At 48.6% G+C, this 23,636-nt stretch overlaps 1 protein-coding gene across 2 annotated transcripts in view; it reads left to right on the forward strand.

The window, feature by feature from the left end:
• Positions 1–2,341: 2,341 nt before the first annotated feature.
• JHY (junctional cadherin complex regulator) overlaps positions 2,342–23,636 on the forward strand; it is a 96,565-nt gene continuing 75,270 nt past the window's right edge. For both annotated transcript variants that reach the window (XM_059676172.1, XM_059676173.1), the window contains exons 1-3: positions 2,342–2,451; positions 4,445–4,876; positions 18,107–18,623. In XM_059676172.1, the coding sequence (XP_059532155.1) occupies positions 4,542–4,876; positions 18,107–18,623 (852 nt within the window). In that variant the 5' untranslated portion in view covers positions 2,342–2,451; positions 4,445–4,541. The remainder of the gene's footprint in view (positions 2,452–4,444; positions 4,877–18,106; positions 18,624–23,636) is intronic.

The following is a 23,636-nucleotide window of genomic DNA, read 5'->3' on the forward strand; positions in this document are numbered from 1 at the left end:
GCATACATTCTACGAGAACAGACGGAAAAAATAACCAAGGTTAACGCACACAGCAAATCATAAGCCAGTTTCTGAGTCTGCAAGACTATCCGTTGAGAAGACTACCAAAGGCACGACTCTTGCTGGAATGATCAAGCAGTGACAATCTGATAGACAGTCTTTGTCTGCAGTTGGATCATCTTTGCTGATGTCATCAGGGGCTGAGGTAAATTCCGTATGGCATACACACAGCCTTAGGGAAAAACTTTAGTTCTCAATAATTCCTAGTCCAAAGATGGGAGAAAATGATACATTAGCTTAGAGAGTTGGAGAAAACTAGAAGAATTTAGGAACCAGTTCAGCTTATAGGTGAAAAACAAAACGTTTAAGACAATTAACTGAACTGGATCCAATATCCACAGCTGGGTATTATGATTTCCGCTGAAACATAGTTTTCCCCCCGAAAATTACCGTAATTTCCATCAGAGAGCTGCATTAAGTCCCTGATTATTTGCATAAACACAAGTACAGCGATTGGTTATACAGGCTCTTTGAATCTGCTCTCCAGGGGTCTTACAGGGAATCTTTAGATTGAGCTTTAGTCGGCCCCTCAGAGCAAAGAAGCCAAGCCACACAGCTGCCACCGGGCTCTTCCTGCGATACCCATAGGTTTGGGTGAATCCTGAAGTCCTGGAGGTCCCCCAAGTGTCTTGAGGTTCCTTCCTTGCCGTCTTTCAGGAAAGCAACCCTGCTCCTTACCTGGAAAAGCTGCTATGAGCCATGTGACCAGGTAAGGCGCCAGGCCAGCTCTGCGGTGGCTTCTATTGGCTTCAGAGGTCAAGCTACCATTTAAAATTGATGGACAGACAAGGAGCTTTCCAGACAAGAAGAAATTGACAGAGTTCACCACCACCAAACCAGCATTAAAGGGAATTCTCTAAGAAGAAATAAAATGAACAATAGGAATAATAGAATAACTACAATAACTACACAACTATTGATAATTACTTTAACTGTAAATGGATTAAATGCTCCAATCAAAAGACATAGGGTAGCTGAATGGAGACGAAAATAAAATGTATATATATGCTGCCTACAAGAGACCCACTTCAGGTTGAACAACACAGGCAAAGTAAGGGGATGGGAAAAGATGTTTCATGCAAATGGAAACAAAAAATCTGGGGTAGAATACATCTATTGGACAACATAAATTTCAAAACAAAAGTTATAATAAGAGACAAAGAAGGACCCAGCGAGTCCACCTCTGGGTGTTTATTCAAAGAAACCCAAAACGCGAATTTGAGATGAGAGATGCATCCATGTGCCCACTGCACCATTATGTACAGCAGCTGAGATATGGCAATAACCTAGGTGTCCAGCAATAGGCACGTGAATGAAGAATGTGGCATAAATATGTATGTATGCATGTATAATGGAAGATTAGTCATCTGTAGAAAAGAATGAGATCTTGCCCTGGCCTGTGCTGCTCAGTGGTTAGGGAGTTAGCCCACACACTAAAGGGTCCGAGGTTTGATTCCCAGTCAAGGGCACTACCTGGGTTGCAGGTTCAGTCTCCAGCTCCCTTTGGGGTATGTGTGCCTTTCACTTCCATGTTCCTCTCTCTCCTCCCTCCCTCCCTCTCTCCTCCCCCTCTCTTCCTCCCACTCACTCTAAGAAATCAATGGGAACAACAGCCTCAGGTGAGGATTAATAAAAAGAATGAAATATTGATATCTGCAACACTCGGAGGCCCCTGTGTCATTTCGTGTCGCTGGACTTCACTCGTTCTCACTGTTGTGGAGTAGGCAGCTATGCGGGCCACCACGGGGGAGTGAACCATTCTATTGCCTTTCCAGTTTGGGGGCGCGCACACTTCTTAGGGTAAATGCCTAGGAGTGAGATTACTGACTCGCCGGGTCCACATACTCTGGCTAATGCCAGGCCCTTTCCCGGAGTGGCCCCCCCGGCCCCCCCCCCCCCCCGCAGCGGCATGAGGGCCTGCCCGCCTCCCCCGCCCCGGTGAGCGCGCGGAGTCCTACCCTGGGCTGCGTCCCCTCGGTCTCTACTGCGCTCAGCGCCTTCGTTATCAGCAAGTGTAGCGGTCACTCTGGTTCTTTTGTGAAATTCCCACTCGGGTGTCCTGCCCCTTCGTTAACTGATTGTCTTCCTCTCCTGTCGTTCCGATTCTGTCGTTCCTTGTGGCAAATACCTCCTCCCACTCGGCGGCCGCCTTCCTTGCCCGCTGCGGGACGTCAGGGTCCCGGGCCGCCCCCGCCCCGCCCGCGTCACAACCGCCCCGCCTCCGGGGCCAGCGGGAGGCTGCGGGCGCGCCGGCCCCTCCCTCCCCGGCGCGGGCCGCGGTCTCCAGGGCAGCGCGGGGCGCGGGCGCGGGCGGCAGGACGGGGCGGTGCCCGCAGGCGGCAGGTGGCGGCGCGGGAGGATGCGGCCGCGGAGCCGGAGAGCGCCGGGCAGGTGACGGGCGGTTGCACCGAGCAGGGCGGGCGGGGCCCCGGGAGGAGGGGTGGCCACCCGGGGACCGCGGTGGGACCGCCGGAGGCCCCGAGGGAACTGGATGGACGGGAAGGGCTCGGAGCGGGAGGCCGGCGAAGGCTTCGGTGCCCACTTCCGAGCCGCTCGCCCTCGGCAGGTGAGGGTCAGTCCCGGCACCAGACCCGCCGGCCCGACACTCGCGGCCCGACACTGCCCCTTGCTGCCCGGTCTTGTCCGTCGGAGGAAAGGCGACGGGAGGACAGGAATCCGAGCGCCCCTGCGGCAGCTTCGGCCGGTGCCCAACAGCAGCTTTACTCTGCCGCTCACGGCGGGCAAGCAGGTTCCTTCCCACCAGGACTCCCGGCCCGGCCCGTGGGCTGGACCCGCGGTGGGTCCGGAGCTGGCGGTGCCCAGGGCCCAGGATCCCTGCGGGCATGTGTCTCCGCGTGTCTACCTCGGGGTCAGACTCTTGGGTGGGAAACGCCACCAGGAGCCACGTCCTTACAGTGACCGCCCCTCCCGCCAGTCCCCCGCCAGCCTGAGCTGGGTGGGCGCCCACCTCCACCTCCGCAGCCGGCTTCTGGCTTTGCCCCTTCACGCCCTCCCAAGCGTCACCACTCCATTAACAAAGGACTGTCTTCTGTGGACATTTTTTGTTGATTCACTCCAGGAGACACTAATCTATCTCATTTAAGAAAAGAAGGGAAAGTGGAGAGAATAATTTCATGAAGGAGCATTTCCAAATTGAAATGTGGTGATTATTTTAAGCTTTTTCTTTAAGATCCCGGGTATAGTGACTTGAAGTCTTAGAGTAACACCGGTGTTTTAAAGCTTCCAGTTTTTGGAAGCTTTCGCTGCTTTGTAAAAATATCCCAAAAAGCAACAGTCAGCCAGCTCTCCAGGGTTAAAATAACACAGTGGCATGAAATAGATGTATTTTAAGTAAGAAACTCAGTACAGCAAACAGTCTGCAGTGAGACAATCACATGGGAATATGTGACCTGGTCTGCTTTGTTAGGTGCTTTCCTCCACGGAATAGATGAGGTTCCTTAGCAACAAATCAACATACGCAGCGCTAGGGACAAGGTCATGTGTTTAAATTAAAATTAGGATCTGCCAAAACCAAGAGCAGCCCTTAAATAACTTCAGCGTGCTCCCTGACGCCCAAGGTCCTGTTACCGGGCCCACAGGGACCCAGGTGGCCTCAGGCAGTGAGCTCGAAGCCAGCGGAGAAGTGCCAGGTGGAGATGACAGGCAGCCCACTCCAAACCCGCTCCTTCAGTCTGCTGTGAACTCAAAGCACCTTCCCAGCGCGTCTCAGGGTCTAACAGCAGCCGGTGAGGCAGGGGTGCACGTGGAATGACACTCTGACGCCATCCAGGCCCGCCCCCCAGCACTCCCAGGGCGGCCTCATGCTGCCCTGCTCAGCATTCACAGCTGCCACACTTCTGGTGAACAGTTTGAATCATTTTTCTAATGAAGTCGCTGAGGTTGATCCCATGACTGACCTCCCCTAGTTACACCTGCCTCTCAGCAGCAGCAGCCTATATCAGTGAGGGCGCCAGCGTGGGCCAGGGCCCCCCAGCTTTCTTCCCTCCCTCCCGGCAGTTAGGACTGTGGAAACACCCCCATCCCTTCCTGTGCACACGGCAGCCCGGACCTGTTTCTCTCTCCATGTGTCCGCGCCCTGGGTATTGAAATAAGGCACCAAAGTCCTGTCTACGTTACCGTGTGGCCTGCCCAGGCCTGCTGGCCCCAGGCCCTGAGCTGCCCTTGACCCTCGCTGGGTAGCCCTCTTCCTCAGACGTGCTCCTTGGAGGAGAAACGTCTCCAACAGACCTTCCTCGCACGCGGAGGGTGCACCCCAAAGCCTCGGGCCATGTCACACAGCTGCTGTCCTCGTTTACAGTTTTATTAACATGGGAATTAAGGAGACTTTAGTAGCCACAGAGTAACAGAAACATAATTATTTTAGGTAACGCTCTTGTGAGCCACAGCTGGAAACATTCGGCCACAACTTGAAACTGCGCCTGTCAACAAGAGTTTCCTGGTAATTTTTGATTATTTTCAAGATGAGTCATGGTAAACTAATTCCCAGGCTCTCTATTCAGTCTCCTGTGCATCGTGCCAGCCTAAAGGTCCAGGCCACGGAACCACCTTATCAGAAAGAAGACTTACCTCTGATTTCCAAAGATTCCCTGGAAGCCGACCCAGAGAGCCTCAGCCCCAAGAGTGCCCCTCAGGCTGAGCGTGGAGAGCGAAGCCAGGACAGCGACATGGAGCGGGACAGCTTGGAGGAGAGCTCTCCCGAGGACAGCCTGAGTGAGACGGAGGAGGAAGCCAGCAGGAAGGCGGCCCAGGCGGCCAGCAAGGACAGCCGTGCCCAGGACAAGGGCGCGGGCAGCAGGTCAGGAACCGGCTTGTTGACAGCTGGGGTCCCCGAGGCGTATTGTTAAATAGTTACAGGTACCACCCGCGAGGGTGAGGATGGGCGCTCACAGGGAGCCCCCTGCAGTGTCAGATGGGTCTCCGGGTATCTAAGGGCAGCGCAAGCCGGGCTTTTGGCCACAGTCTCTCTTTTTTTTTTTTTTTTTTTAATTAAAAAATATGTAAAAGACAAGGAGCCCTGGCTGGATAACTCAGCTGGTTAGTACATGGTCCTGATTCACCATTCACCAAGGTTGTGGGTTCGATCCCCAGTCAGGACACATACAAGAACCAACCAATGAATGCATAAATAAGTGGGGCAATCACCTGCAACAATAACTGCATTTTTATTGTTGCAAGTTATATGCAAAAGACAAGGGAGCTATTCACAGAGGCATCTGCTTTTCTTATGCTCCTCATTTTCTGTCCATATTCCTGCTGTGGCCTCACCCTGCAGACACCCAGAAAGGCTGGTACAGAAAAGTGCTGCCTTGGAGTCAGATGGTCTTGCTTCAGGGCAGGCACTGCTGTTTAGTGTACAATTTAGAATAAGTCTCTTAACTGTTTTGCATCTCACTTTTTCTTCCTTTTTAAAAAGTATATTTTTATTGATTTCAGAGAGGAAGGGAGAGGGAGAGATAGAAACAGCAATGATGAGAGGGACTCATTGATTGGCTGCCTCCTGCATGCCCCCTACTAGGGATCGAGCCCACAACCTGGGCAGATGCCCTTGACTGGAGTCGAACCCAGAACCCTTCAGTTTACAGACCGATGCTCTATCCACTGAGCCAAACCGGCCAGGGCGCATCTCACTTTTTCTCACCTGTTAACTAAACCATCCTATCTCTCACGATTGCTACAAATGTCAGTAAAGTACATTCGGGGGGTATGTACCTCCCAGGGCTTATAGCATCATAGAAAGATTCGATTTCTAATAATCAGTATTGATGGAGCACTAACTTTATGCTAGATGCTACCAAAAACTAAAAATAAATTTGTGAAATATTACTCTGTTGTAATGAAAGTGTAAATGATGTGGTAGAGTATAGAAGTTAAAAGGTATTGATTAGAAAGAGGCTTTAGTGTGGTGGTGAAGTGCATGGAATCTGCAACAGACCATCCGGCTCAAATTCTCCCACTTACCAGCTGTATGGCTTTGGCCAAGTCCACTTAATCTCTCTGTGCCTCAGTTTCTACATAGTAACACTGGGATAATAATAATAATTACCTTACAGAGTTATCATGATGCTAAAATTATATATATATATTACTGGGAACAGGGACTGGCTGTTTATAAGCTATATATGTACTAGATTTTTTTAAATTAAGGGTAAAATATGTTGAGGAAAGTTTATTAGAAGTCCTAGAGCTTGGACAGGTAGGCTTTTGGGGTCAAAGTAGATTTAGAAAACAAAAGCATCCCTAGCCAGTTTGGCTCAGTGGATAGAGCATTGGCCTGCGGACCAAAGGGTCCCAGGTTCGATTCTGGTCAAGGGCATGTACCTCGGTTGTAGGATCCTCCCTGGCCTGGGCCCCTGGTAGGGGCTCTTGCAGGAGGCAACCAATCAATGTGTTTCTCTCACATCGATGTTTCTCTCTGTCTTTCCCTCTCTCTTTCACTCTCTAAAAATCAATGGAAAAATATCCTTGGGTGAGGATTAAAGAAGAAAAAGAAGAAAGAACAGGATTAGAGTGATGTGTGCGGCACACTGAGGGACCCTGCTCAATGATGGAGCATCTGCACTCGGTGTAGGGCGAGTGGGCTGAGTGGGCCTGAGGGGGGGCCATCAAGGAGTGAGACCCGCTCCGGCCACCGACAGGGGGACAGGCACAGCGAGGGCTCTTCTGAAAGATGATGGAGCCTGCTCCTCACCTTCCTTCCTTCTTTCCATCCTCTGTCTTCCTCTGGGAATAGTGAGTGGAATCAAGCTCATATGCTTCTTAAGGACCTCAGAGTACACGTGATAAACACTGTCAGGACAACGGGTGCTGAGGGCATGGGGCTTGGGAAGGCGGCAGCCCCATCTGAGCCCGGTGCTCTGCGGGGGGCGGGGCGGGGGAAGTGCAGGTTCCGGGGAGCAGGGAGCAGTGTTCTGCAGTTGGCACGCTCTGCATTAGGAGAAGCACACGGGCAAAGAGACGCCAGGTGGTAAAATGCAACCACCACGGCAGCTCCAACAGTAGCAGCATCTGTAGGCTCATCAGTAACTTCACCTAATTCTTCCCTGTGACCCTGCGCACCTGCTCCCATGGCACAGCTAAGGAAAGGGGAGCTGACTCGGCTGACATCATAGAGCTGGGAGGGGTATTGGTTGTTTGGCTGTTGATCCCATGCTTTTTAAAAAATTTGACAAAATTCTAACCTACAGAACAGCACAGAGAAAAGTGTTATAACCCTAATATACTCTCTAAAGGCATACAGTGCTTCAGGGAAAGTTTTCTTTTTCCTTCTCAGAGATAACCATTACATATTCTTCCTGGCAGTCCTTATTCATCTGTCTTTTCTCCACAATTCGGAGTTAGTGGAGAGATACACATATAAGTGGAAGAACTGGCAGGGCTTGGAGACAGGAGGTGGACACGGTGCCTGCCACGTCCTAACACCAGCTGGCGTTACAGGGCTTGGCCTGGGCCCGCGCTCCCGCACTTACCTGTGTCCGCTCACCTGATGCGTGGCAGCCCGGGCAGGTGGACACTACAACGACCTGTTTTAAAGGTCGTAGGTGAAGCTTAAGAAGGCTACGCTATACCCATGTCTTACATCTGGTGAGTGTGGAGCGGAAAACTCAGGTAGCCTGACTCTGTGCTTTAAGCCATGTTTTTCTTTATTTTATTTTTCCATCCCCATTAGTCCCCTCGGCCCTCCTCCACCTCGAGGCCATGTTTTCCTTTTAGCTCCACCCTGAGAGAGTCGTGGTCTCCTGGGTGAGAAACGGTGGCGGCTTCATTACAGAAAGGGACGGTCTTTGCAGGGCATAGCGATCTGCCTGTGCTTTTAAGATGAAGAAACCAAGTCGAGGACCCAGGAAGTGACCTCATTTCCCCAGAGCTGAGTTTTTTCCTGTTGGAGCCGATGCGCAGGGGCCCAGCTTTAACCTTGCTCTTTACCCAAGGACCATGGAAATCCCACTCAATAAGTTTCAAAATTTTTTATTTACAAAAATAAAAATCATGGTTAGGGCCTTGGTCTTCCGATTCAGAGCTCCTTAAATAACGCTGCTTTCCTTAGGCTGCCTTGCCGTGGAGATGTTTAATGAGAGGTGACGGTCCCCAGGGTTAGAATGGGTTACAGTTTGAACATTTGAGGACAGTTCTCCATCCACTACAGAGGAAAACAGAACTACAGCATTTGGCCAAATAATGCCTCAAAAATATTATTCATGTGAGGGTTTAGCTCCTGGCCCCTTTCTCTGCCTCACTGAAGTCCTGGGAAGCTTGCCCAGGTGTATTGTTGCTTGGGTCTGGGAGTTTTTGAGCCATAAAGTAGACAAATTCCTATCAGACTCTCGATATAAAGTATGCCTTCATTTCTGTAAGGTAGATGGCATTCTGGGACTGGTAGTTCAAAAAATCAGTCATAGTCTTGCCTTAAAACCAAGGAAAGCCCTTCTCTTCTAGCTTTTAGAAACATTTTTAACGCTGCCTGATAAATCACTTGAGCCTGCCTCCGTGTCTTGATGTTCCTAGGACCTCCTCAAAGCAATTACTCCCTGCATCTCACCAAAGTCAGTTCAATGTAAATGGATTAGAGGGAACACTTTTCTTAATGGAAATCGGAGCTGCATTGACTGCAGTGAATGAATCAGGAGTGGAGAGAGGATCTTCACATGATAATCCTTAAGCCCACTCCAGGCCCAGCCTGTGACCCTCGCGCACGCAGAAAGAGATCAGTGTAATTCCTAGCGCGTCAGGAAGGACCTGCCCCGCCTGGGCCTTCTGAACCTTCGTAAAACCTTTGAAAGCACCAGAGAGCAGCAGCGCAGCACCTACACGTGTGTGCATATGCATATGGTCTGTTCACAGGACCACTCAGATGCACTAGCTACCATTTGTAAAGCTGCTTGCTCTGTACACACTCTCTCATTCACCTAAAAAGAGCCTCCTGGGGGTGGCTATCCCCGTTTTGCAGACAGGAACTGACGCGCTGGGAGATGGGCGAGTGTAGGTAGTGACTCAGCGGCAGAGCCTGAGCCTCTAAGTCACTGGATAGGTGATCAACGGCTGATCGGATAAAAGATTCAATGTTACTACCTAACAAATATTAAAGGTACAACAATTTTAATGTGGACTCAACTGAGGCCTGAGTACAGAGGCATGTAAAATCAAATTTCATTGAAGTCATACCAATATTTACAGGATCCGGTGCCCGCAGAGCAAATGAACACGACTAATAGGTTATGTAGGGTGGCGAGGTCACAGTCCCTGCACGCCCCCCTCCCCCCCCGCCCTCCCCCGGGAGACAGACGCTCCTGTCATCGAGGTCTGCAGGTGCCTTTTTCGGACCACCTGGGACCAGAGCCTTCAGGGAAGCCCCCATGTCCGTCAGTCAGTAAGCCCCCTTGTGCCAGAAATGGCCCGGCGGAGAGAGGCACAGTGAGGAATTAGAAATTAAATGGACTATTCAGGATTGTCTGAAAGTAAGAAAGGGACTCGGCCATAGCTGCATTTCTATTGTTGGTGGTGGTATATAATTTCCCTCTCAAATGCTTCCATATGTGTTGTTTCCGATTAATAACCAAGTATCAGGTGCAGTACTGAGTGATGGTTTCTGGGTCTTAAATAGCAATACTGGACAACCAAAATGGACCTGGGTAAAGACCAGAACTCGGCGTTTCACACCCCTCCGCGTGCCCGGGCTGCTGTGGGCACAGTGGGAGCATTGAAGCTGGGCACAGGCCCGGATTGCTTCTGTGCCGGAGGGAGTGTAAGGCGGCCTCGAGGGGAGGGCTGGTATTCTAGTGTCATCAGGGGTGCCTGTGTTTCCCGGGGCGGCTCTCACTCCTTCCGGTTTCTGGCAAGATTCCTCCCTGCTGATGTCTCTTGTCTTTAAGGTAGACTGGAATGCTAACCACTTCATACACATGGCACTGTCTTCCAGGGGTGTCACACAGTATTGGGGGTAGCTACTGGCATTTTAGTTATTTATTCAGGTCACATGGGAATTATATCGGAAATGTGACTTTTGGTTACAGGTAGTAGCCATTTCTGTTTTACGGGCCTTCACTGGCTCGCAAGTTCTGCAGTGGCTAAGCCTGGTCCCCGCCGCCGCACCCCCCCACCCCACCAAGCAGGCCCGGTGCCATCATGCCATTGTGTAGAGGAGTGGAGAGAGGGACCCGAGCTGTGCCAGGGATGAGTGTTTCTGTTAAAGGCAGAGGCCCCGCCAGAAGGGCTGCAGCCACAGCCACTCCTGGCTCCGTCCCCGGAGGCAAGCAGTTCCTTCCTGGCTTGTTTCAGCACAGGGATGCGTTACCAGGTTAAAATAAGCCAATCAGCGGTGGCTCTGAACCCTCCCCAAGTAGGATTAAATGTGTCACCTGCAAGCCTGTGTGTTCTTCAGGAGGACTCGGAAGGTTGTTGCCGAGTTCCTAAAGGGACGGTTTAGTTCATGACCTTTCCTGTTTTCATGTATTTCTGCTCTGTGACAAGTTTGAAGATACAGAGGCTTTAATAACTATAATCATCAATGAATTGAATTTAAACAAGTGCTTTTCCCAACACTTACTGTCGATTGCCAGGCTTCCCCGCCGGCCCCAGCCTGTGGCTAAGTGGGGGGTTTTAGAGCTGCTGGGGCTCCGCAGCCTGTCCCCGTTGATGTAGAAGGAGGAGCCGAGGCCTGGAGCGGCCAAGCCTCCCCCAGGTTCCCACAGCTCAGTCAGTGGCAGAGGCTGGACCCAGAGGTCAGGCCTGCGTGCCCCAGGACATCACAGATATCTGTCATTGAAAATACAGGAAATCCTGCCTGGAGAAAGTGTAACACCCGGAAGTGTTCCCAATCCGTCCGACCCTTGGCCCCCATCTCTAGAGAATGGGAAGCGCAGAAGCCGCCCTCCTGGAGCCCTGGGGACTCCCACTGGGTGAGTCCCAGCAGGTCCTCCGGGAGGCAGTCTCTGCCCCACAAAAGACACACTTGGTAGAAGGGAAGTGCTGGAAGTTGGCATTGCAGCCCACCATGCCCGCTTAGACCATTTGTTTTCATGTAACTCACAGACTGTCCTTGAGTCAAGGCTGTTACTAACAATTCTAATGATCGGGGGCCAATTATCTGGTTATCTTGCAGCCATAAATTTGTTGTCAAAGAGGAGAAAGGACTTCAGTCGGAATTATACAATTTATATATTTGCTGTAAAAAACACCCACTAGAGAACAGCCCAGCCCCTCTAGTTTAGTGTGTTTCTGTAGACAGTCTTTGGCCTTCGGTTCATTAAACCACCCTTTTTTCTATTAAAATGCTGTTGTTTTTTGGCAGAATAGTGCCTACAGTAAATGAAATTTTCTGGGTTGTAGGTAATCTTCCCAAAGCATTCCAGTGTATTTGAGGAGCCATTTTATTTCGTACTTGCAACAGTGATTTTTTAGTCCTTTGGGGTTTTTATTTACTTAAAAGCTCTTGATAAAAGATTAAGATGAGCATACAATTCAGAAATCCTTGGAAACAATTGCCAATTTTATAGTTCTTAAAGAGCCATTAAAAACTTTACACTTAAATAAAAATTGAATTTGCTGTTCATATGCATGAAAGATTTAATGGCATATAAATTGGCAATAATTGTTCTGTTTAAAAGGATTAAATTAAACCTCAATCAATAATAACATGTGCAGTTTCAATTTAACCGGCTACTTAAAATAAAGTAGCAAATAAATAACTGCTGAATGATTAGCAGCAATGCTTTTATTCACCTCCTCAACAGGCAAAGTGGCCAGTTATTGAATATTTTATTATGTGCACGAAGGATGTTAATTGTGCTAGAAATATGCTCTGATTTTAGTGATTTTTTTGATTGAATACTGTGCTGAAGATGAGGCTCTTCATTAAGTGGAGATTTTATTTTATTTTGTTTGAAGTTGACACAGTCAGTAACCAAATAGGGTCCATTAGGGACCGCAGATACCCTGGCACATGCTCCCGGGACTGCCTCCGGCCTCCCACCCATCTCCCACCCCGGCACCTGGAGGGGCACCTGGCACCTGGGGCCGAGCGGTAACAAAGGGGTGTCGTCCTCATTGTCCTGCCGCCGTCTGTCACGCGGGGAAGGGTGCGCGCTGCGTGCAGATGCCGCCGGTGAAGGAGCACTTCACGCTCACTTTGCCCCGCGTTGACCTGGCCACAGACACAATTGAGCTGCTTCGCACACATTGTCCTGGGCTCTTTAGACTCAGCCATCAGGTTCGCTTCTGTAAAGTGTTACAGCTTCCACGCTCATGGTTTGGCAAAACATAACCTCCCATTTGTCTCAACATACGATTTCCACCCAGAAAGGGGACGGAGGGAAGGTGGCAGGGTAGTCACTGTAGGGGAAAGGGGTGCAGTGTGCTCACTGCGCTTTTAAGAGCCACATGTTCAGATTCTGTCTGGAAGGATATCTCTTCCAGCAGTTGGTTCAAATGCATTTTTCTTAGCCAAAGCCATTCATGTTGTCTGATTTGTGTCACAACGTCTGCATATTCTAGGGCCCATGAGACCTCGGTCTTCCCTGTCGCGTGTGATGTTGCTTCTCTGGGCATTTCAGAATGGACGTTGCTGAGGCTAGAACGCAGAGCTGTTTCTGAAGGTCTGAAGTGATGTTCTTCTGCCAGGGTACCCCCTCTTCGTTTTCCAGCAGTTCTTTAGGTATTTCATCATGTGGAAACACTGACCTTTCTTAATCTCATTTCCTCAGTCACAGTTCAAACAGATGCTCAGGATGCCTAGGTCATGGCCAACAATTGGATTTGCACAGATGTGCTGACTTTTCAGCCACTGAGGTGCACTTAGCGCCTCAGGAGACCACTGTGTGCCCTGGAGATAACAAGCTCTGGGGAGAGAGGAGCCCAGTGCGGGCACCAGCAGGAAGCATGACACGCAGCAAGGTCATGTCATGGCAACGGGATGGAGCCCGGCCGCCCAAAGCAGGGAGCCTCACTGGCGGCTTTCAGAGCTCGTCCTATGGACGCTCACTCTGTGTGAAGGCATAGCGCTAAATGTATGCAGGGTGTCCCAGAAAATGTGTACACAATGTAATAGCTGATAGCTCAAGTTTGAAAAGGAAATGCTCTATATAATAACAGGGTAATATGCAAATTGACCAGAATGGCGGAACCACCAGGAACAACCGGTCGCTATGATGCACACTGATCACCAGGGGGCAGATGCTCAACACAGGAGCTGCCCCCTTGTGGTGAGTGTGCTCCCACAGGGGGAGCTCTGCTCAGCTACAAGCTAGGCTGACTGCTGTGAGCACAGTGGTGGTGGTGGGAACTTCTCCTACCTCCTCCACAGCCCTAAGGATGTCCAACTGCGGCTTAATCCCTTGAGGGTCCTGGACTGCAAGAGGGCACAGGCTGGGCTGAGGGACCCGTCCCCCAGAGTGCACGAATTTTCGTGCACCAGTCCTCTAGTATTGTAATAAACACTGCCTTTATAATTACTTAAAATGTGTGTATACGTTTTTTGGGACACCCTCTCTATATAAATTTGCTTAATCCACTCAGCTATACCGTGAGGTCAGTGCTGTTATTACCCATTCCATTTTGTTGATGAGGAAGCTGAGGCACAGAGACATTAAATAATGTGCCCACGCGACTCAGTCCTGGGAACACCAGGCATGAGCCAGGCAGTGGGTTCCAGGACCCTCATCCTTAGACACTCTGCTATCCCATTTCTCAGAACCCAAACTCTCCAGGTGACTATTCAGAGAAGCAAAGCACCATGGAGATTCCATGAGACTGAGGAAGGTCTAGAACCGTGGCTGTAGACATTATTCCACTCTCCACTGTGCTGGTTAAATATGATGCCCAATCTGGGAGCCAGTTTTTTAGTATTACTGTAGCGATGGAAGTCAGGAGGCCATATATTTTTATTGATTTCAGAGAGAAAGGGAGAGGGAGAGAGAGATAGAAACATCAATGATGAGAGCGAATCATTGATTGGCTGCCTCCTTCACGTCCCCCACTGGGAATCAGCCTGCAACCCAGGCATGTACCATTTTCCAGAATCAAACCCGGGACCCTTTGGTCCCCAGGCTAACATTCTATCCACTGAGCAAAACGAGCCAGGGCTAATTTTTGTAATAGTAGACCCTCCTCAGTTATTGAGTCTCTTATGAGTTTATAATAGGATCCTAGAACAAGAGTGTTGGGATGAACTTTGTGATATCTTCTAGCAAGTGAATCTGGAAATAAGAAGTTAGCACATTTTCAGTGATATGTCCTCCTACTTTAAATACCCATAATGCCCTCTATCTCTTTACATTTCTAACTTGTTAGTTGATTATCACAGTTGGTATAACAAGCCTATCTTCCCCACTGGCAGGGAAGGTCCATCAGCCTGCGTCTGTTTTGCTCACCACTCAGTCTTCAGTACCAGTACCTGGGGAGCCACTCAGTAATATTTGTTGACTGGCCAAGTGACTGACGAGTGAGCTCGCTAGCTTACATGAGGCAGGCCTGTGGACAACGTGTGCTTCACCACGGCCTATAGGAACAGCTGCCTGATAAAGGGCAACTGAATGGACATGGAGCTGGGGCCTGGGACAGACTGCCAGGACTATGTCCTAGCCCCGTGGCCGGCAAACTGCGGCTCGTGAGCCACATGCGGCTCTTTGGCCCCTTGAGTGTGGCTCTTCCTAAGCCTTAGGAGTACCCTAATTAAGTTAATAACAATGTACCTACCTATATAGTTTAAGTTTAAAAAATTTGGCTCCCAAAAGAAATTTCAATCGTTGTACTGTTGATATTTGGCTCTGTTGACTAATGAGTTTGCCGACCACTGTCCTAGCCCCTCCACTTGTTAGCTCTGCGACCTTGTAAGAGTTACACGAGCTCTGTAAGCCTCAGTTTCTCGATCTATTAAATGGGGATGATAATAGCACCTCTCTCAGAGGGTTGTTCTAAGGAAAAACTAGAGATTCGCTAGAAGCATTCCCTAGGTCGGCATGCCCTAATATATGTTGTCCCCCCAGTTCAGCCAGCACCACATCCTACCCAGGACTACGTAGCAGGCAGTGATCCCCACAAGACCTGCCACTTTGAAAGGTTGCCAACTCCTGCTTCAAACAGTGCAAAGGAGTGCCTGTTCCAGAACGTTCCAAACACCCCAGAAAGCCCTCCCAGCCTCTGTGGATAATGCCTGCCACACACTCAGCACTTTGCTCTCCAGAAGTATGTGGGTTACTACCACTTTGCTCTCATGGAGTTATTTTTGCTGATCAGATTCTCACAGGAGCTTGGTTAAGCCAAACTCCTCGCAGAGTCTACAACACCCTCCAAGACCTCACCGCTCCTTGGTTCCGAGTCTGCCCCTCGCCCTTCCTCCTCCGTCCTTGGGAAGAGCCATGCTTGCCTTCCCCTCCTGCCTTTCACATGCTGCTCCCTCAGCCTGGCCCTTCTGAGCCTCAGGCCTCAGCTGAGCCACCACTTCCTTCAGAAAGCCCCCTGGCCCTCCAGGGGGTCGGATGCCTCGCCCACCCGAGGCCCGAGGCCCAGGCCCTCATCAGGGCTCCCTCGCTCTCTGTGAATTGGTTGTCTCCTTGGTTGTACCCTCCCTCCCCCATGAGCACTCGGGAAACAGCTGTAGAATCACTAAGTGAGCAAATGGATGAGTGGCAGCCAATCAGCTATCAGCTGCCCCCTCCACAGCCAATCAGCTATCAGCTGCCTCCTCCACAGCCAATCAGCTATCAGCTGCCCCCTCCACAGCCAATCAGCTATCAGCTGCCTCCTCCACAGCCAATCAGTTACCAGTTGCCTCCTCCACAGCCAATCAGCTATGCTGCATCAAGCAAATCAAGGAGGAGATGGAATTCACTTTCCTTTCAACACAGAAGGATGTGGCGAGACAGCGCCGTCCTCACGAGAACACGGTCTCTCTGTGTTTACCTGACGGCATAGCCGAGGCTCCTTATCCTTTCCCACCCCAGCCACACGGGGTCCCTGCAGGTAACTGAGCGCCAGATAAGCCCTAAGCCAGTCACTAATCTGGTCCATGCCAGACACTTCTGCACATTTAGATTCTAATTTACTACCATTGGCTTTTAAAGAAATAAATACCTAATGCTGCATCGAGAAGGAACACTTACTCTTCCGCCCACAGCACAGGCGAGTGTCAGGGCAGGCAAGGGAGGGGAACGTCAGCCCTGGTGCCCCAGCCTGACTGGGCGAGGAGACCGGTCCCCGCAGGGCAACAGGAAAGGAGCACAAACACAGAGGAGTAATTTAGACGTAATGTCCCGTTTTGATCCTGATGCCGTCCTGAGCCATAAACAGAATAAATGTGGTGCATCCCTGCTCACAGGCGGGGGAAGCTGGCTCGGAGTGACATGCTCTGCCCGCGGGTGGACAGACCCAGAACTTAACCCCAGTCTGTCCTGTCCCACATCCGCTGGGCCCTGCTGGGCCCCTCCATCCCCTAGTACCTACCAGGGACCCTTAGCACAGGCGAGTGGCGGCGCCCAAAACTGCCGTGAGTTCCGGTCACGGGGACATCGCAGGGGAAAGAAACCTCCCAGGAGCCCCAGAGACGGGGGACGTTGCGGTGCCCAGCGAGGGCGAGTCGCACAGTTTGATGCCCGGTGGCCTGAGAGGCGAGAGCCATGGTCACTCGGGCGCTTGGCTGGAGGAGAACGTCACTTCTCTTCCCTCGATGGCAAAGGAAGAGCAGCCCGTGCCCAGAGCTCTTCCATCTTAATACGTGAGCGAAAAAAGTCAACGTGACAAGTTAGCAAGACTCGGGGTTCTGGCTTGTTCTCCTTGCTGCTTTACATCAAATCAAAGAATCTCAGTGCACAGTAAGGAGAGTCAGTTAGCATTAGGGGCACCGTCGGTTTGTTTACCCAGCATAAAGTCACGTCCTCCGTAAACGGGAGTATCAATAGCAGAAAAGCCTGGCTGATTTCCATTTCCTTTTTGATTAGAGAATTGCATCTACTGAACTCAGGAAGGGAAATCTCTCCCATTTAGCTTTTGAAGATCAAAGAGCCCATTAAACATGCCGTGTTACCAGCATTCTTTTTCTCTCTTGGGTAAGACGTGGAGGTGCTTTATACATTGAGATTGCCCTGGGGAACAGAGAAGACTGGTATGGACTTCCCTCAAGGTCACTTCCCTCAGCCAGGACATCTGTTGACCCTTTTATTCAAACAGGGCTGCCCTGTCTGCTGAGGTTTCTGTGCTTAGACCTGACAACCAGAGAGTGTGGGCCAAGGGCTTTTCAGTGAGTCGCCTTCTGACTCCAGGGATTGGGGCTCTTTCTGTATGTAGTTCATTCGATAAACTCTACCAACACAATGTGCACTGAAAAGTAAAATCATTGGCCTGGCCAGTGTGGCTCCATGGTTGAGCGTCAACCTATGAACCAGAAGGTCACGGTTAGATTCCCGGCCAGGGTACCTGCCGGGGTTGCAGGCTCGATCCCCAGAGGGAGTGTGCAGGAGGCAGTCTATCAGTGATTCTCTCTCATCATTGATGTTTGTATCTCTCTCCCCCTCTCCCTTCCTCTCTGAAATCAATTTTTTAAAAAGTAAAGTCATTGACCAGAGAATGAATCTGTGTAGGAGTTCAGTTGGGGTAAATCTTGCTTTGCCCTGAAAGGGAGCAGACGGAGACAGATGTCCAGGTGATGACCACATTCCCTCCCTGGATAAGTAGCCAAATGAGTATCTGAACCACCAGAGCATGAGGTCAACTGCATCTGCAGGAAATCCCCCCGGGGAGCACAGTAAGGGGGGCCTGAGCCACAGGCACTGGCTGGTCTCTCAGTTGCTTCCTGGCCTTTTGAGATTAACTGTCCTGCTTTCATTCCCCGTTTTAATAAACCGGGAGCGTGAAGACCTTTTTGCCCTTATGTGTGGTGCGTAGGCCTAATTTGAGCCCGAGATAGGTCTTTACCATGTCAATCGTAAAAGGAAAATTATAGGAGAAAAGTTGAGATTGATTTCAAATTAAATGATCAACTAAATATAATGAGTACATTTATCTTGATCAAGTACTTGACATTTCTTTCTGCTTTGGGCAGCCAACAGTCCAAAGAAGACAGATACTCAGATCTCCGCTATGACCCGAACTGGAGGAGTAAGAGAGAGGAAGGGTACCTGCTGACTGTGGAGGCGTCGCCGGAGTCCGCGGGCGGGTCTGCAGACGAGCTGGCTCGGGGTCCGCTCTTCCCCTCGGAGACTTCCACGGGACCCTCGGCGGGGCACGGCCCGCAGGACAGGAGCCCACAGAGCGAAGCCTCCCTACTTGGTAGTGAGTTTTTAAGCCCAAACTCTGATCATGGTGCCCATCACAGCACCCGGATCTCGGGGCTGAGCGACAGGGACCTGGCGGAGACGTCCAGCAACCTCTCTCAGTACGTGCAGAGTTCAAGTTCACACAATGAGGTCTTCTGGCCAAGATCACGGGGCCCTCGGCGAAGGAAGTCCAAACAATATTTTGTGGAAAAAAACAAGCTGACTTTGGGATTCCCCACCCCTAAAGTGGACTCTTATCTTCAACTTCACCATAAAAAAAGGGAGGAAAGTCACACAGAACAGGTACGTAGCAGCTACTTTTAATGTCATCTGAAACACTAAACTGGAATCTCCTTTGTTTGAAATGGCTGGATAGCACTTCCCTGGGATAGTGATGTCACTGTGAGCACCTAGCTGAGGAAGGCAAATGCCCTACACCTTGCCCCTCTTTGCAGAATGAAGGAAATTATCCCACCAATTCCTAAGAGCAAAATAAAAGTCATGAATGGTTATAGTTCTGTAATCGATGTAACTCTATTATTATCTCCAAAATGTTTTCATTCAAGAGCCCATAGAGTTTTTAAACGCATGCTCCAGGAGATGAAATTGACAAAGGTTTGACTCCATGTCAGTTGCCTTGGTTTCCGCCATAGCCCTGGGTTTCAACCCTGCTCCCTGCCCTCAGCACATTGGATGGCAAGACACACTCACTGACAGCAACTCACATCCAGAAGTGACTCAGTCAGAGCTGACACTGTTGGGTGGTCATGGGAAGGTGGCAGATACAGCCTCTCTAGCCCCCACGGAGAACCACGACACCGCCCTTTATTATTAAACCTTAGTCTCCCCATCTATAAAGATAGAACAATAATAAATGTCCTCCTTTTCTTATCTGACCATTTTGAAGATAATTCTATCCCAGATAATGGATTTAAAATCTATTGAAGCCAGTAAACTTTTAAACAAATGTGTCTTTATTGCTGAGTGTTACACATGTCCCCCTTTTTTTGCTCCACTGACCCCTTCTACCCCACTCCCACCCCCACCCCCAGGCCTTCACGGAATTGTTGCCCGTATCCAGGGGTAATGCATATGTGCATATAACTTCTTTGGTCAATCTCTTCCCACTCCCACTCCTCACTCCCCCTTTCCCCGAGTCAGTCTGTCCCAGGCTTCCGAGTCTCTGGATCCATTTCGTTCATCCACATGTACATGAGATCATGTGATACTTGTCTTTCTCAGACTGAAGCCAGTAAACTTAATTTTATCTGATGGGCACACAGATTGATCATATCAGCCCACCTCCTATTGAATATGTCTGTGGATGTAAGAAAAGAGTATGGCTGGATTGGTGTATCCACCACCCTTACTGGGGGAACAGCTTGAAATTCATCTTCTATTGCGGGTTCATTTTCAAATATGGAGGAGAGGTTATTACATTAAATGGGAGTTCCCTTAGGCCTCCAGATCGAAGTTGGTATCATTGAAGGTGCTGTAACCTATTTTAACCTGTACTTCCTGATGGAACAAGAGAGATGGGATGAATGTTTGTGATTATTTTCTTGATTCAGAAATTCCTTTTAAGGGAGCACCTTTCAGTTGCTAGATAGATCTGCCCAACTCATGAATCACTGAATACAGCCAATTAGATCCTCACATTTAAAGAAAGAAAGAAAAAAAAACTCCTTTTATAGTCTTAAAGCATATGTCACATCCTTGCCTTTGTACCTAATAATAAACTAAAGGAGTGGGTGTAGTATATTTAGCTGAATTAATCAAAACAAGTAGCTGAATTCAAATAGAGTTTTCAACGTTTTGAGCCAGTTTTAGATGTTTAATGTACTTTTTTGTTTCATAAAACATACATGAAATTTTGAATTTTGACTGCTCATTTGAAGTTATAAATACATTTTATAGTCCAATATATGTGAAAAATGTTTAAAGCTAGTTATTTCTCCCAGACTAGGATACGTTTCATTGTTTTTGAATGTGTTCTCAAAAGAAGCCAGTATAGAAGGGAAGGCCAATAGTCAGGCCAAAATTAATAGTTACATTTCTAATGATGAAAGAGAAAATGTTTATTATAAGCTCTTTAATTGCTGATATTTTAGTGGTTATTGTCTGTGTCCAAGGGTTATGCATACATGCATATGAGTTCTTTGCAAACCATTTAATTTACTAAGCACTGTTGGGTTGAGTTGATTGTGGGTGATCCCACAGCACAGTTTTCATTATGCCAAGGAGGAGACCCTAAGCATCTTAGGCTTGCTCCGTCTTTGAGCTCATGAATTATTCTTTGGCCATTGACCTTGTCCGTTGCTTTTTCCAGGTTCAAATATCTAAGGGCTGATTGCTAATTGTATTCAAAATTGTTTCATAATCATTTCTAACATATATTCCTTTCATCTTTACTCCCATTCTTTTAAAAGCAATAAAAATTAGTTTGACCTAACAGTGATATAATGATATATGTAACTTTTAAAATTATGTTATAGTCAGTAGCATGGAATATATTACTTTTAATTAATTATTTATATGTGAAATGTGTGGTCTTTTCTGCCGATACAGGCTATATATTCTCTTATGAGCAGGAACTATGCTTTGCACTTATTTTTAATCTTCATAGTAATTAGCCTAACGCACTGCACAGACTCAGTAAATATATGGGAATTGAAAAATGCCTCTCTTCCCTTACATCCAAACTTCATTTCCTTAGTGTGACTTGAGGTTTGCGTGGGGTTCAGTCTTTCTAGAGCAGTGGTTTGAAATCCCAGCTGGATATTAGAATCACCCGAGAAACCACACTTTTTTTTTGTTTTTGGTTGATTCTTTTTAAAAAATTTTTTATTTATTTATTTATTTATTTATTTATTTATTTTAAATTAAATCTTTATTGTTCAGATTATTACAGTTGTTCCTCTTTTTTCCCCCCAGAGCTCCCCTCCACCCAGTTCCCCACCCCACCCTCTGCCCTTACCCCCCACAGTGTCCTCATCCATAGGTGTACGATTTTTGTCCAGTCTCTTCCTGCACCCCCACACCCCTTTCCCTCCCCCCCCGAGAATAGTCAGTCCACTCCCTTTCTATGCCCCTGATTCTATCATATTCACCAGTTTATTCTGTTCATCAGATTATTTATTCACTTGATTTTCAGATTCACTTGTTGATAGATGTGTATTTGTTGTTCATAATTTGTACCTTTACCTTTTTCTTCTTCTTCCTCTTCTTAAGGATACTTTTCAGCATTTCATATAATACTGGTTTGGTGGTGATGAACTCCTTTAGCCTTTTCTTATCTCTGAAGCTCTTTATCTGACCTTCCATTCTGAATGATAGCTTTGCTGGGTAAAGTAATCTAGGTTGTAGGTTCTTGGTATTCATCACTTTGAATATTTCTTGCCACTCCCTTCTGGCCTGCAAAGTTTCTGTTGAGAAATCAGCTGACAGTCATATGGGTACGCCCTTGTAGGTAACTGACTTTTTTTCTCTTGCTGCTTTTAAGATTCTCTCTTTGTCTTTTGCTCTTGGCATTTTAATTATGATGTGTCTTGGTGTGGTCCTCTTTGGATTCCTTTTGTTTGGGGTTCTCTGCGCTTCCTGGACTTGTAAGTCTATTTCTTTCACCAGGTAGGGGAAGTTTTCTGTCATTATTTCTTCAAATAGGTTTTCAATATCTTGCTCTCCTTCTTCTTCTGGCACCCTATAACTCGGATGTTGGTACGCTTGAAGCTGTCCCAGAGGCTCCTCACACTATCTTCATACTTTTGGATTCTTTTTTCATTTTGCTTTTCCAGTTGGGTGTTTTTTGATTCTTCGTATTTCAAATCTTTGACTTGATTCTTGCGATCCTCTAGTCTGCTGTTGGATCTCTGTATATTATTCTTTATTTCAGTCAGTGTGTGCTTAATTTCTAGTTGGTCCTTGTTCATATCCTCGAGGGTCTCACTAGATTTCTTGAAGGTCTCACTAAATTTATCAGTGGTTTTTAGAAAATTCTTGAAAAACCTTATACGTTTGGTTTTGAACTCTATATCCAGTAGTTTGCTTTCCTCCATTTCTGTCATTTATGACCTGTTTCTTTGTCTCCACATTTTTTATGTTTCCCTGTGTTGATGGAGTGGCTTTCTGTGCTAGGTGTCCTATAGGGCCCAGTGGCTCAGCCTCCCCAATGACCTGAGGTGGACACTCTTGGTGCACCCCTTTGTGGGCTTTGTGCACAGTCTTGTTGTAGTTAAGCCTTGATTGTTGTAGGTATCATTGGGAGGAATTGACCTCCAGGCCAATTGTCTGTGAGAATCAGCTGTGTCTACTGTGTGAGAGCTTCTGTGCTGGAGACACTCTTCTGGGGCAAGACTTGCTTCAGTGGGGCTTTGGTGCTCACTGAGTCTGCCCCCTGAGTATGCCCCTTATGGATCTGAGGAGTTGTAATCTGGATGGTCCCACTCTGACCACTGGGTACACTGGCTCTTGGATCTCTAAGGAGGTGCTAATTTAACCTCTGCCTGAGGCTACCCAGCAGGAGCTATGGAGAGATCTGCAGATTCCTCTTCTTTGTTTGGGATTTGGAGGTGCCCAGATGAGGCCCAGCTGTGAAGCAATGCAAGCTGCTGTAAGGCCTTGGGCCTTCTTTTGGAAGTTCTGGGTCTCTCTGACCCAGCTGCAATTTGTTAGGTAATTTTCAGATTGCAAAGGGCCAGGCCTTTCATATGCAAAAGCCCCTGAGCACAGCTTGGGTGGGGCAGGGTCTCAGGGGATCAACAGGGTGGAGCAAGCAGCTATGGCTGCTCCTCAGTCCTACCCTAAGAGATCCCAGGTCTCAGTGTCCCAGTAATCGCTGCAAGCACCTCTGAGAGAAAGCCGCCCTCGAGTCCCGCCCGATGCCAGACAGTCCAGTTTCTCCCCATATGAGTCTGGGTCCCCAGAGACTCACCCGGAACTGGAGTCAGGGCCGTTGGGAGCTTGTGACTCCCTCCTGATTGCAAAAGACAACCACGTCCTCAGTTGCCAGCCCTTTCCACGTGCACCTTCGTACCTCTGCACTTTACTTCCGCACCTCCTCTGAGTCCCAGTATGCTTTTCTCTTTCCTTCTAGATGTAGAATTTCCACTCAGCCAGCCTTCCTGTGGTTCTGGATGATGTCCATTTTGTCTTTTAGTTGTATTTTTGAAGTGGTTATATAAGGCAGCAATTTCCAGTGTTTACCTATGCTGCCATCTTGGTTTCCAAGAAACCACACTTTTAAAAAGTGATTCTTGGCTTCATCCAGACCAACTTCCATCTCTGCAGAAGACCTTCAGCATCAGTACTTTTTATTTA

This window comes from Myotis daubentonii, chromosome 19, assembly GCF_963259705.1.
Source record: "Myotis daubentonii chromosome 19, mMyoDau2.1, whole genome shotgun sequence".
NCBI lineage: Eukaryota > Metazoa > Chordata > Mammalia > Chiroptera > Vespertilionidae > Myotis > Myotis daubentonii.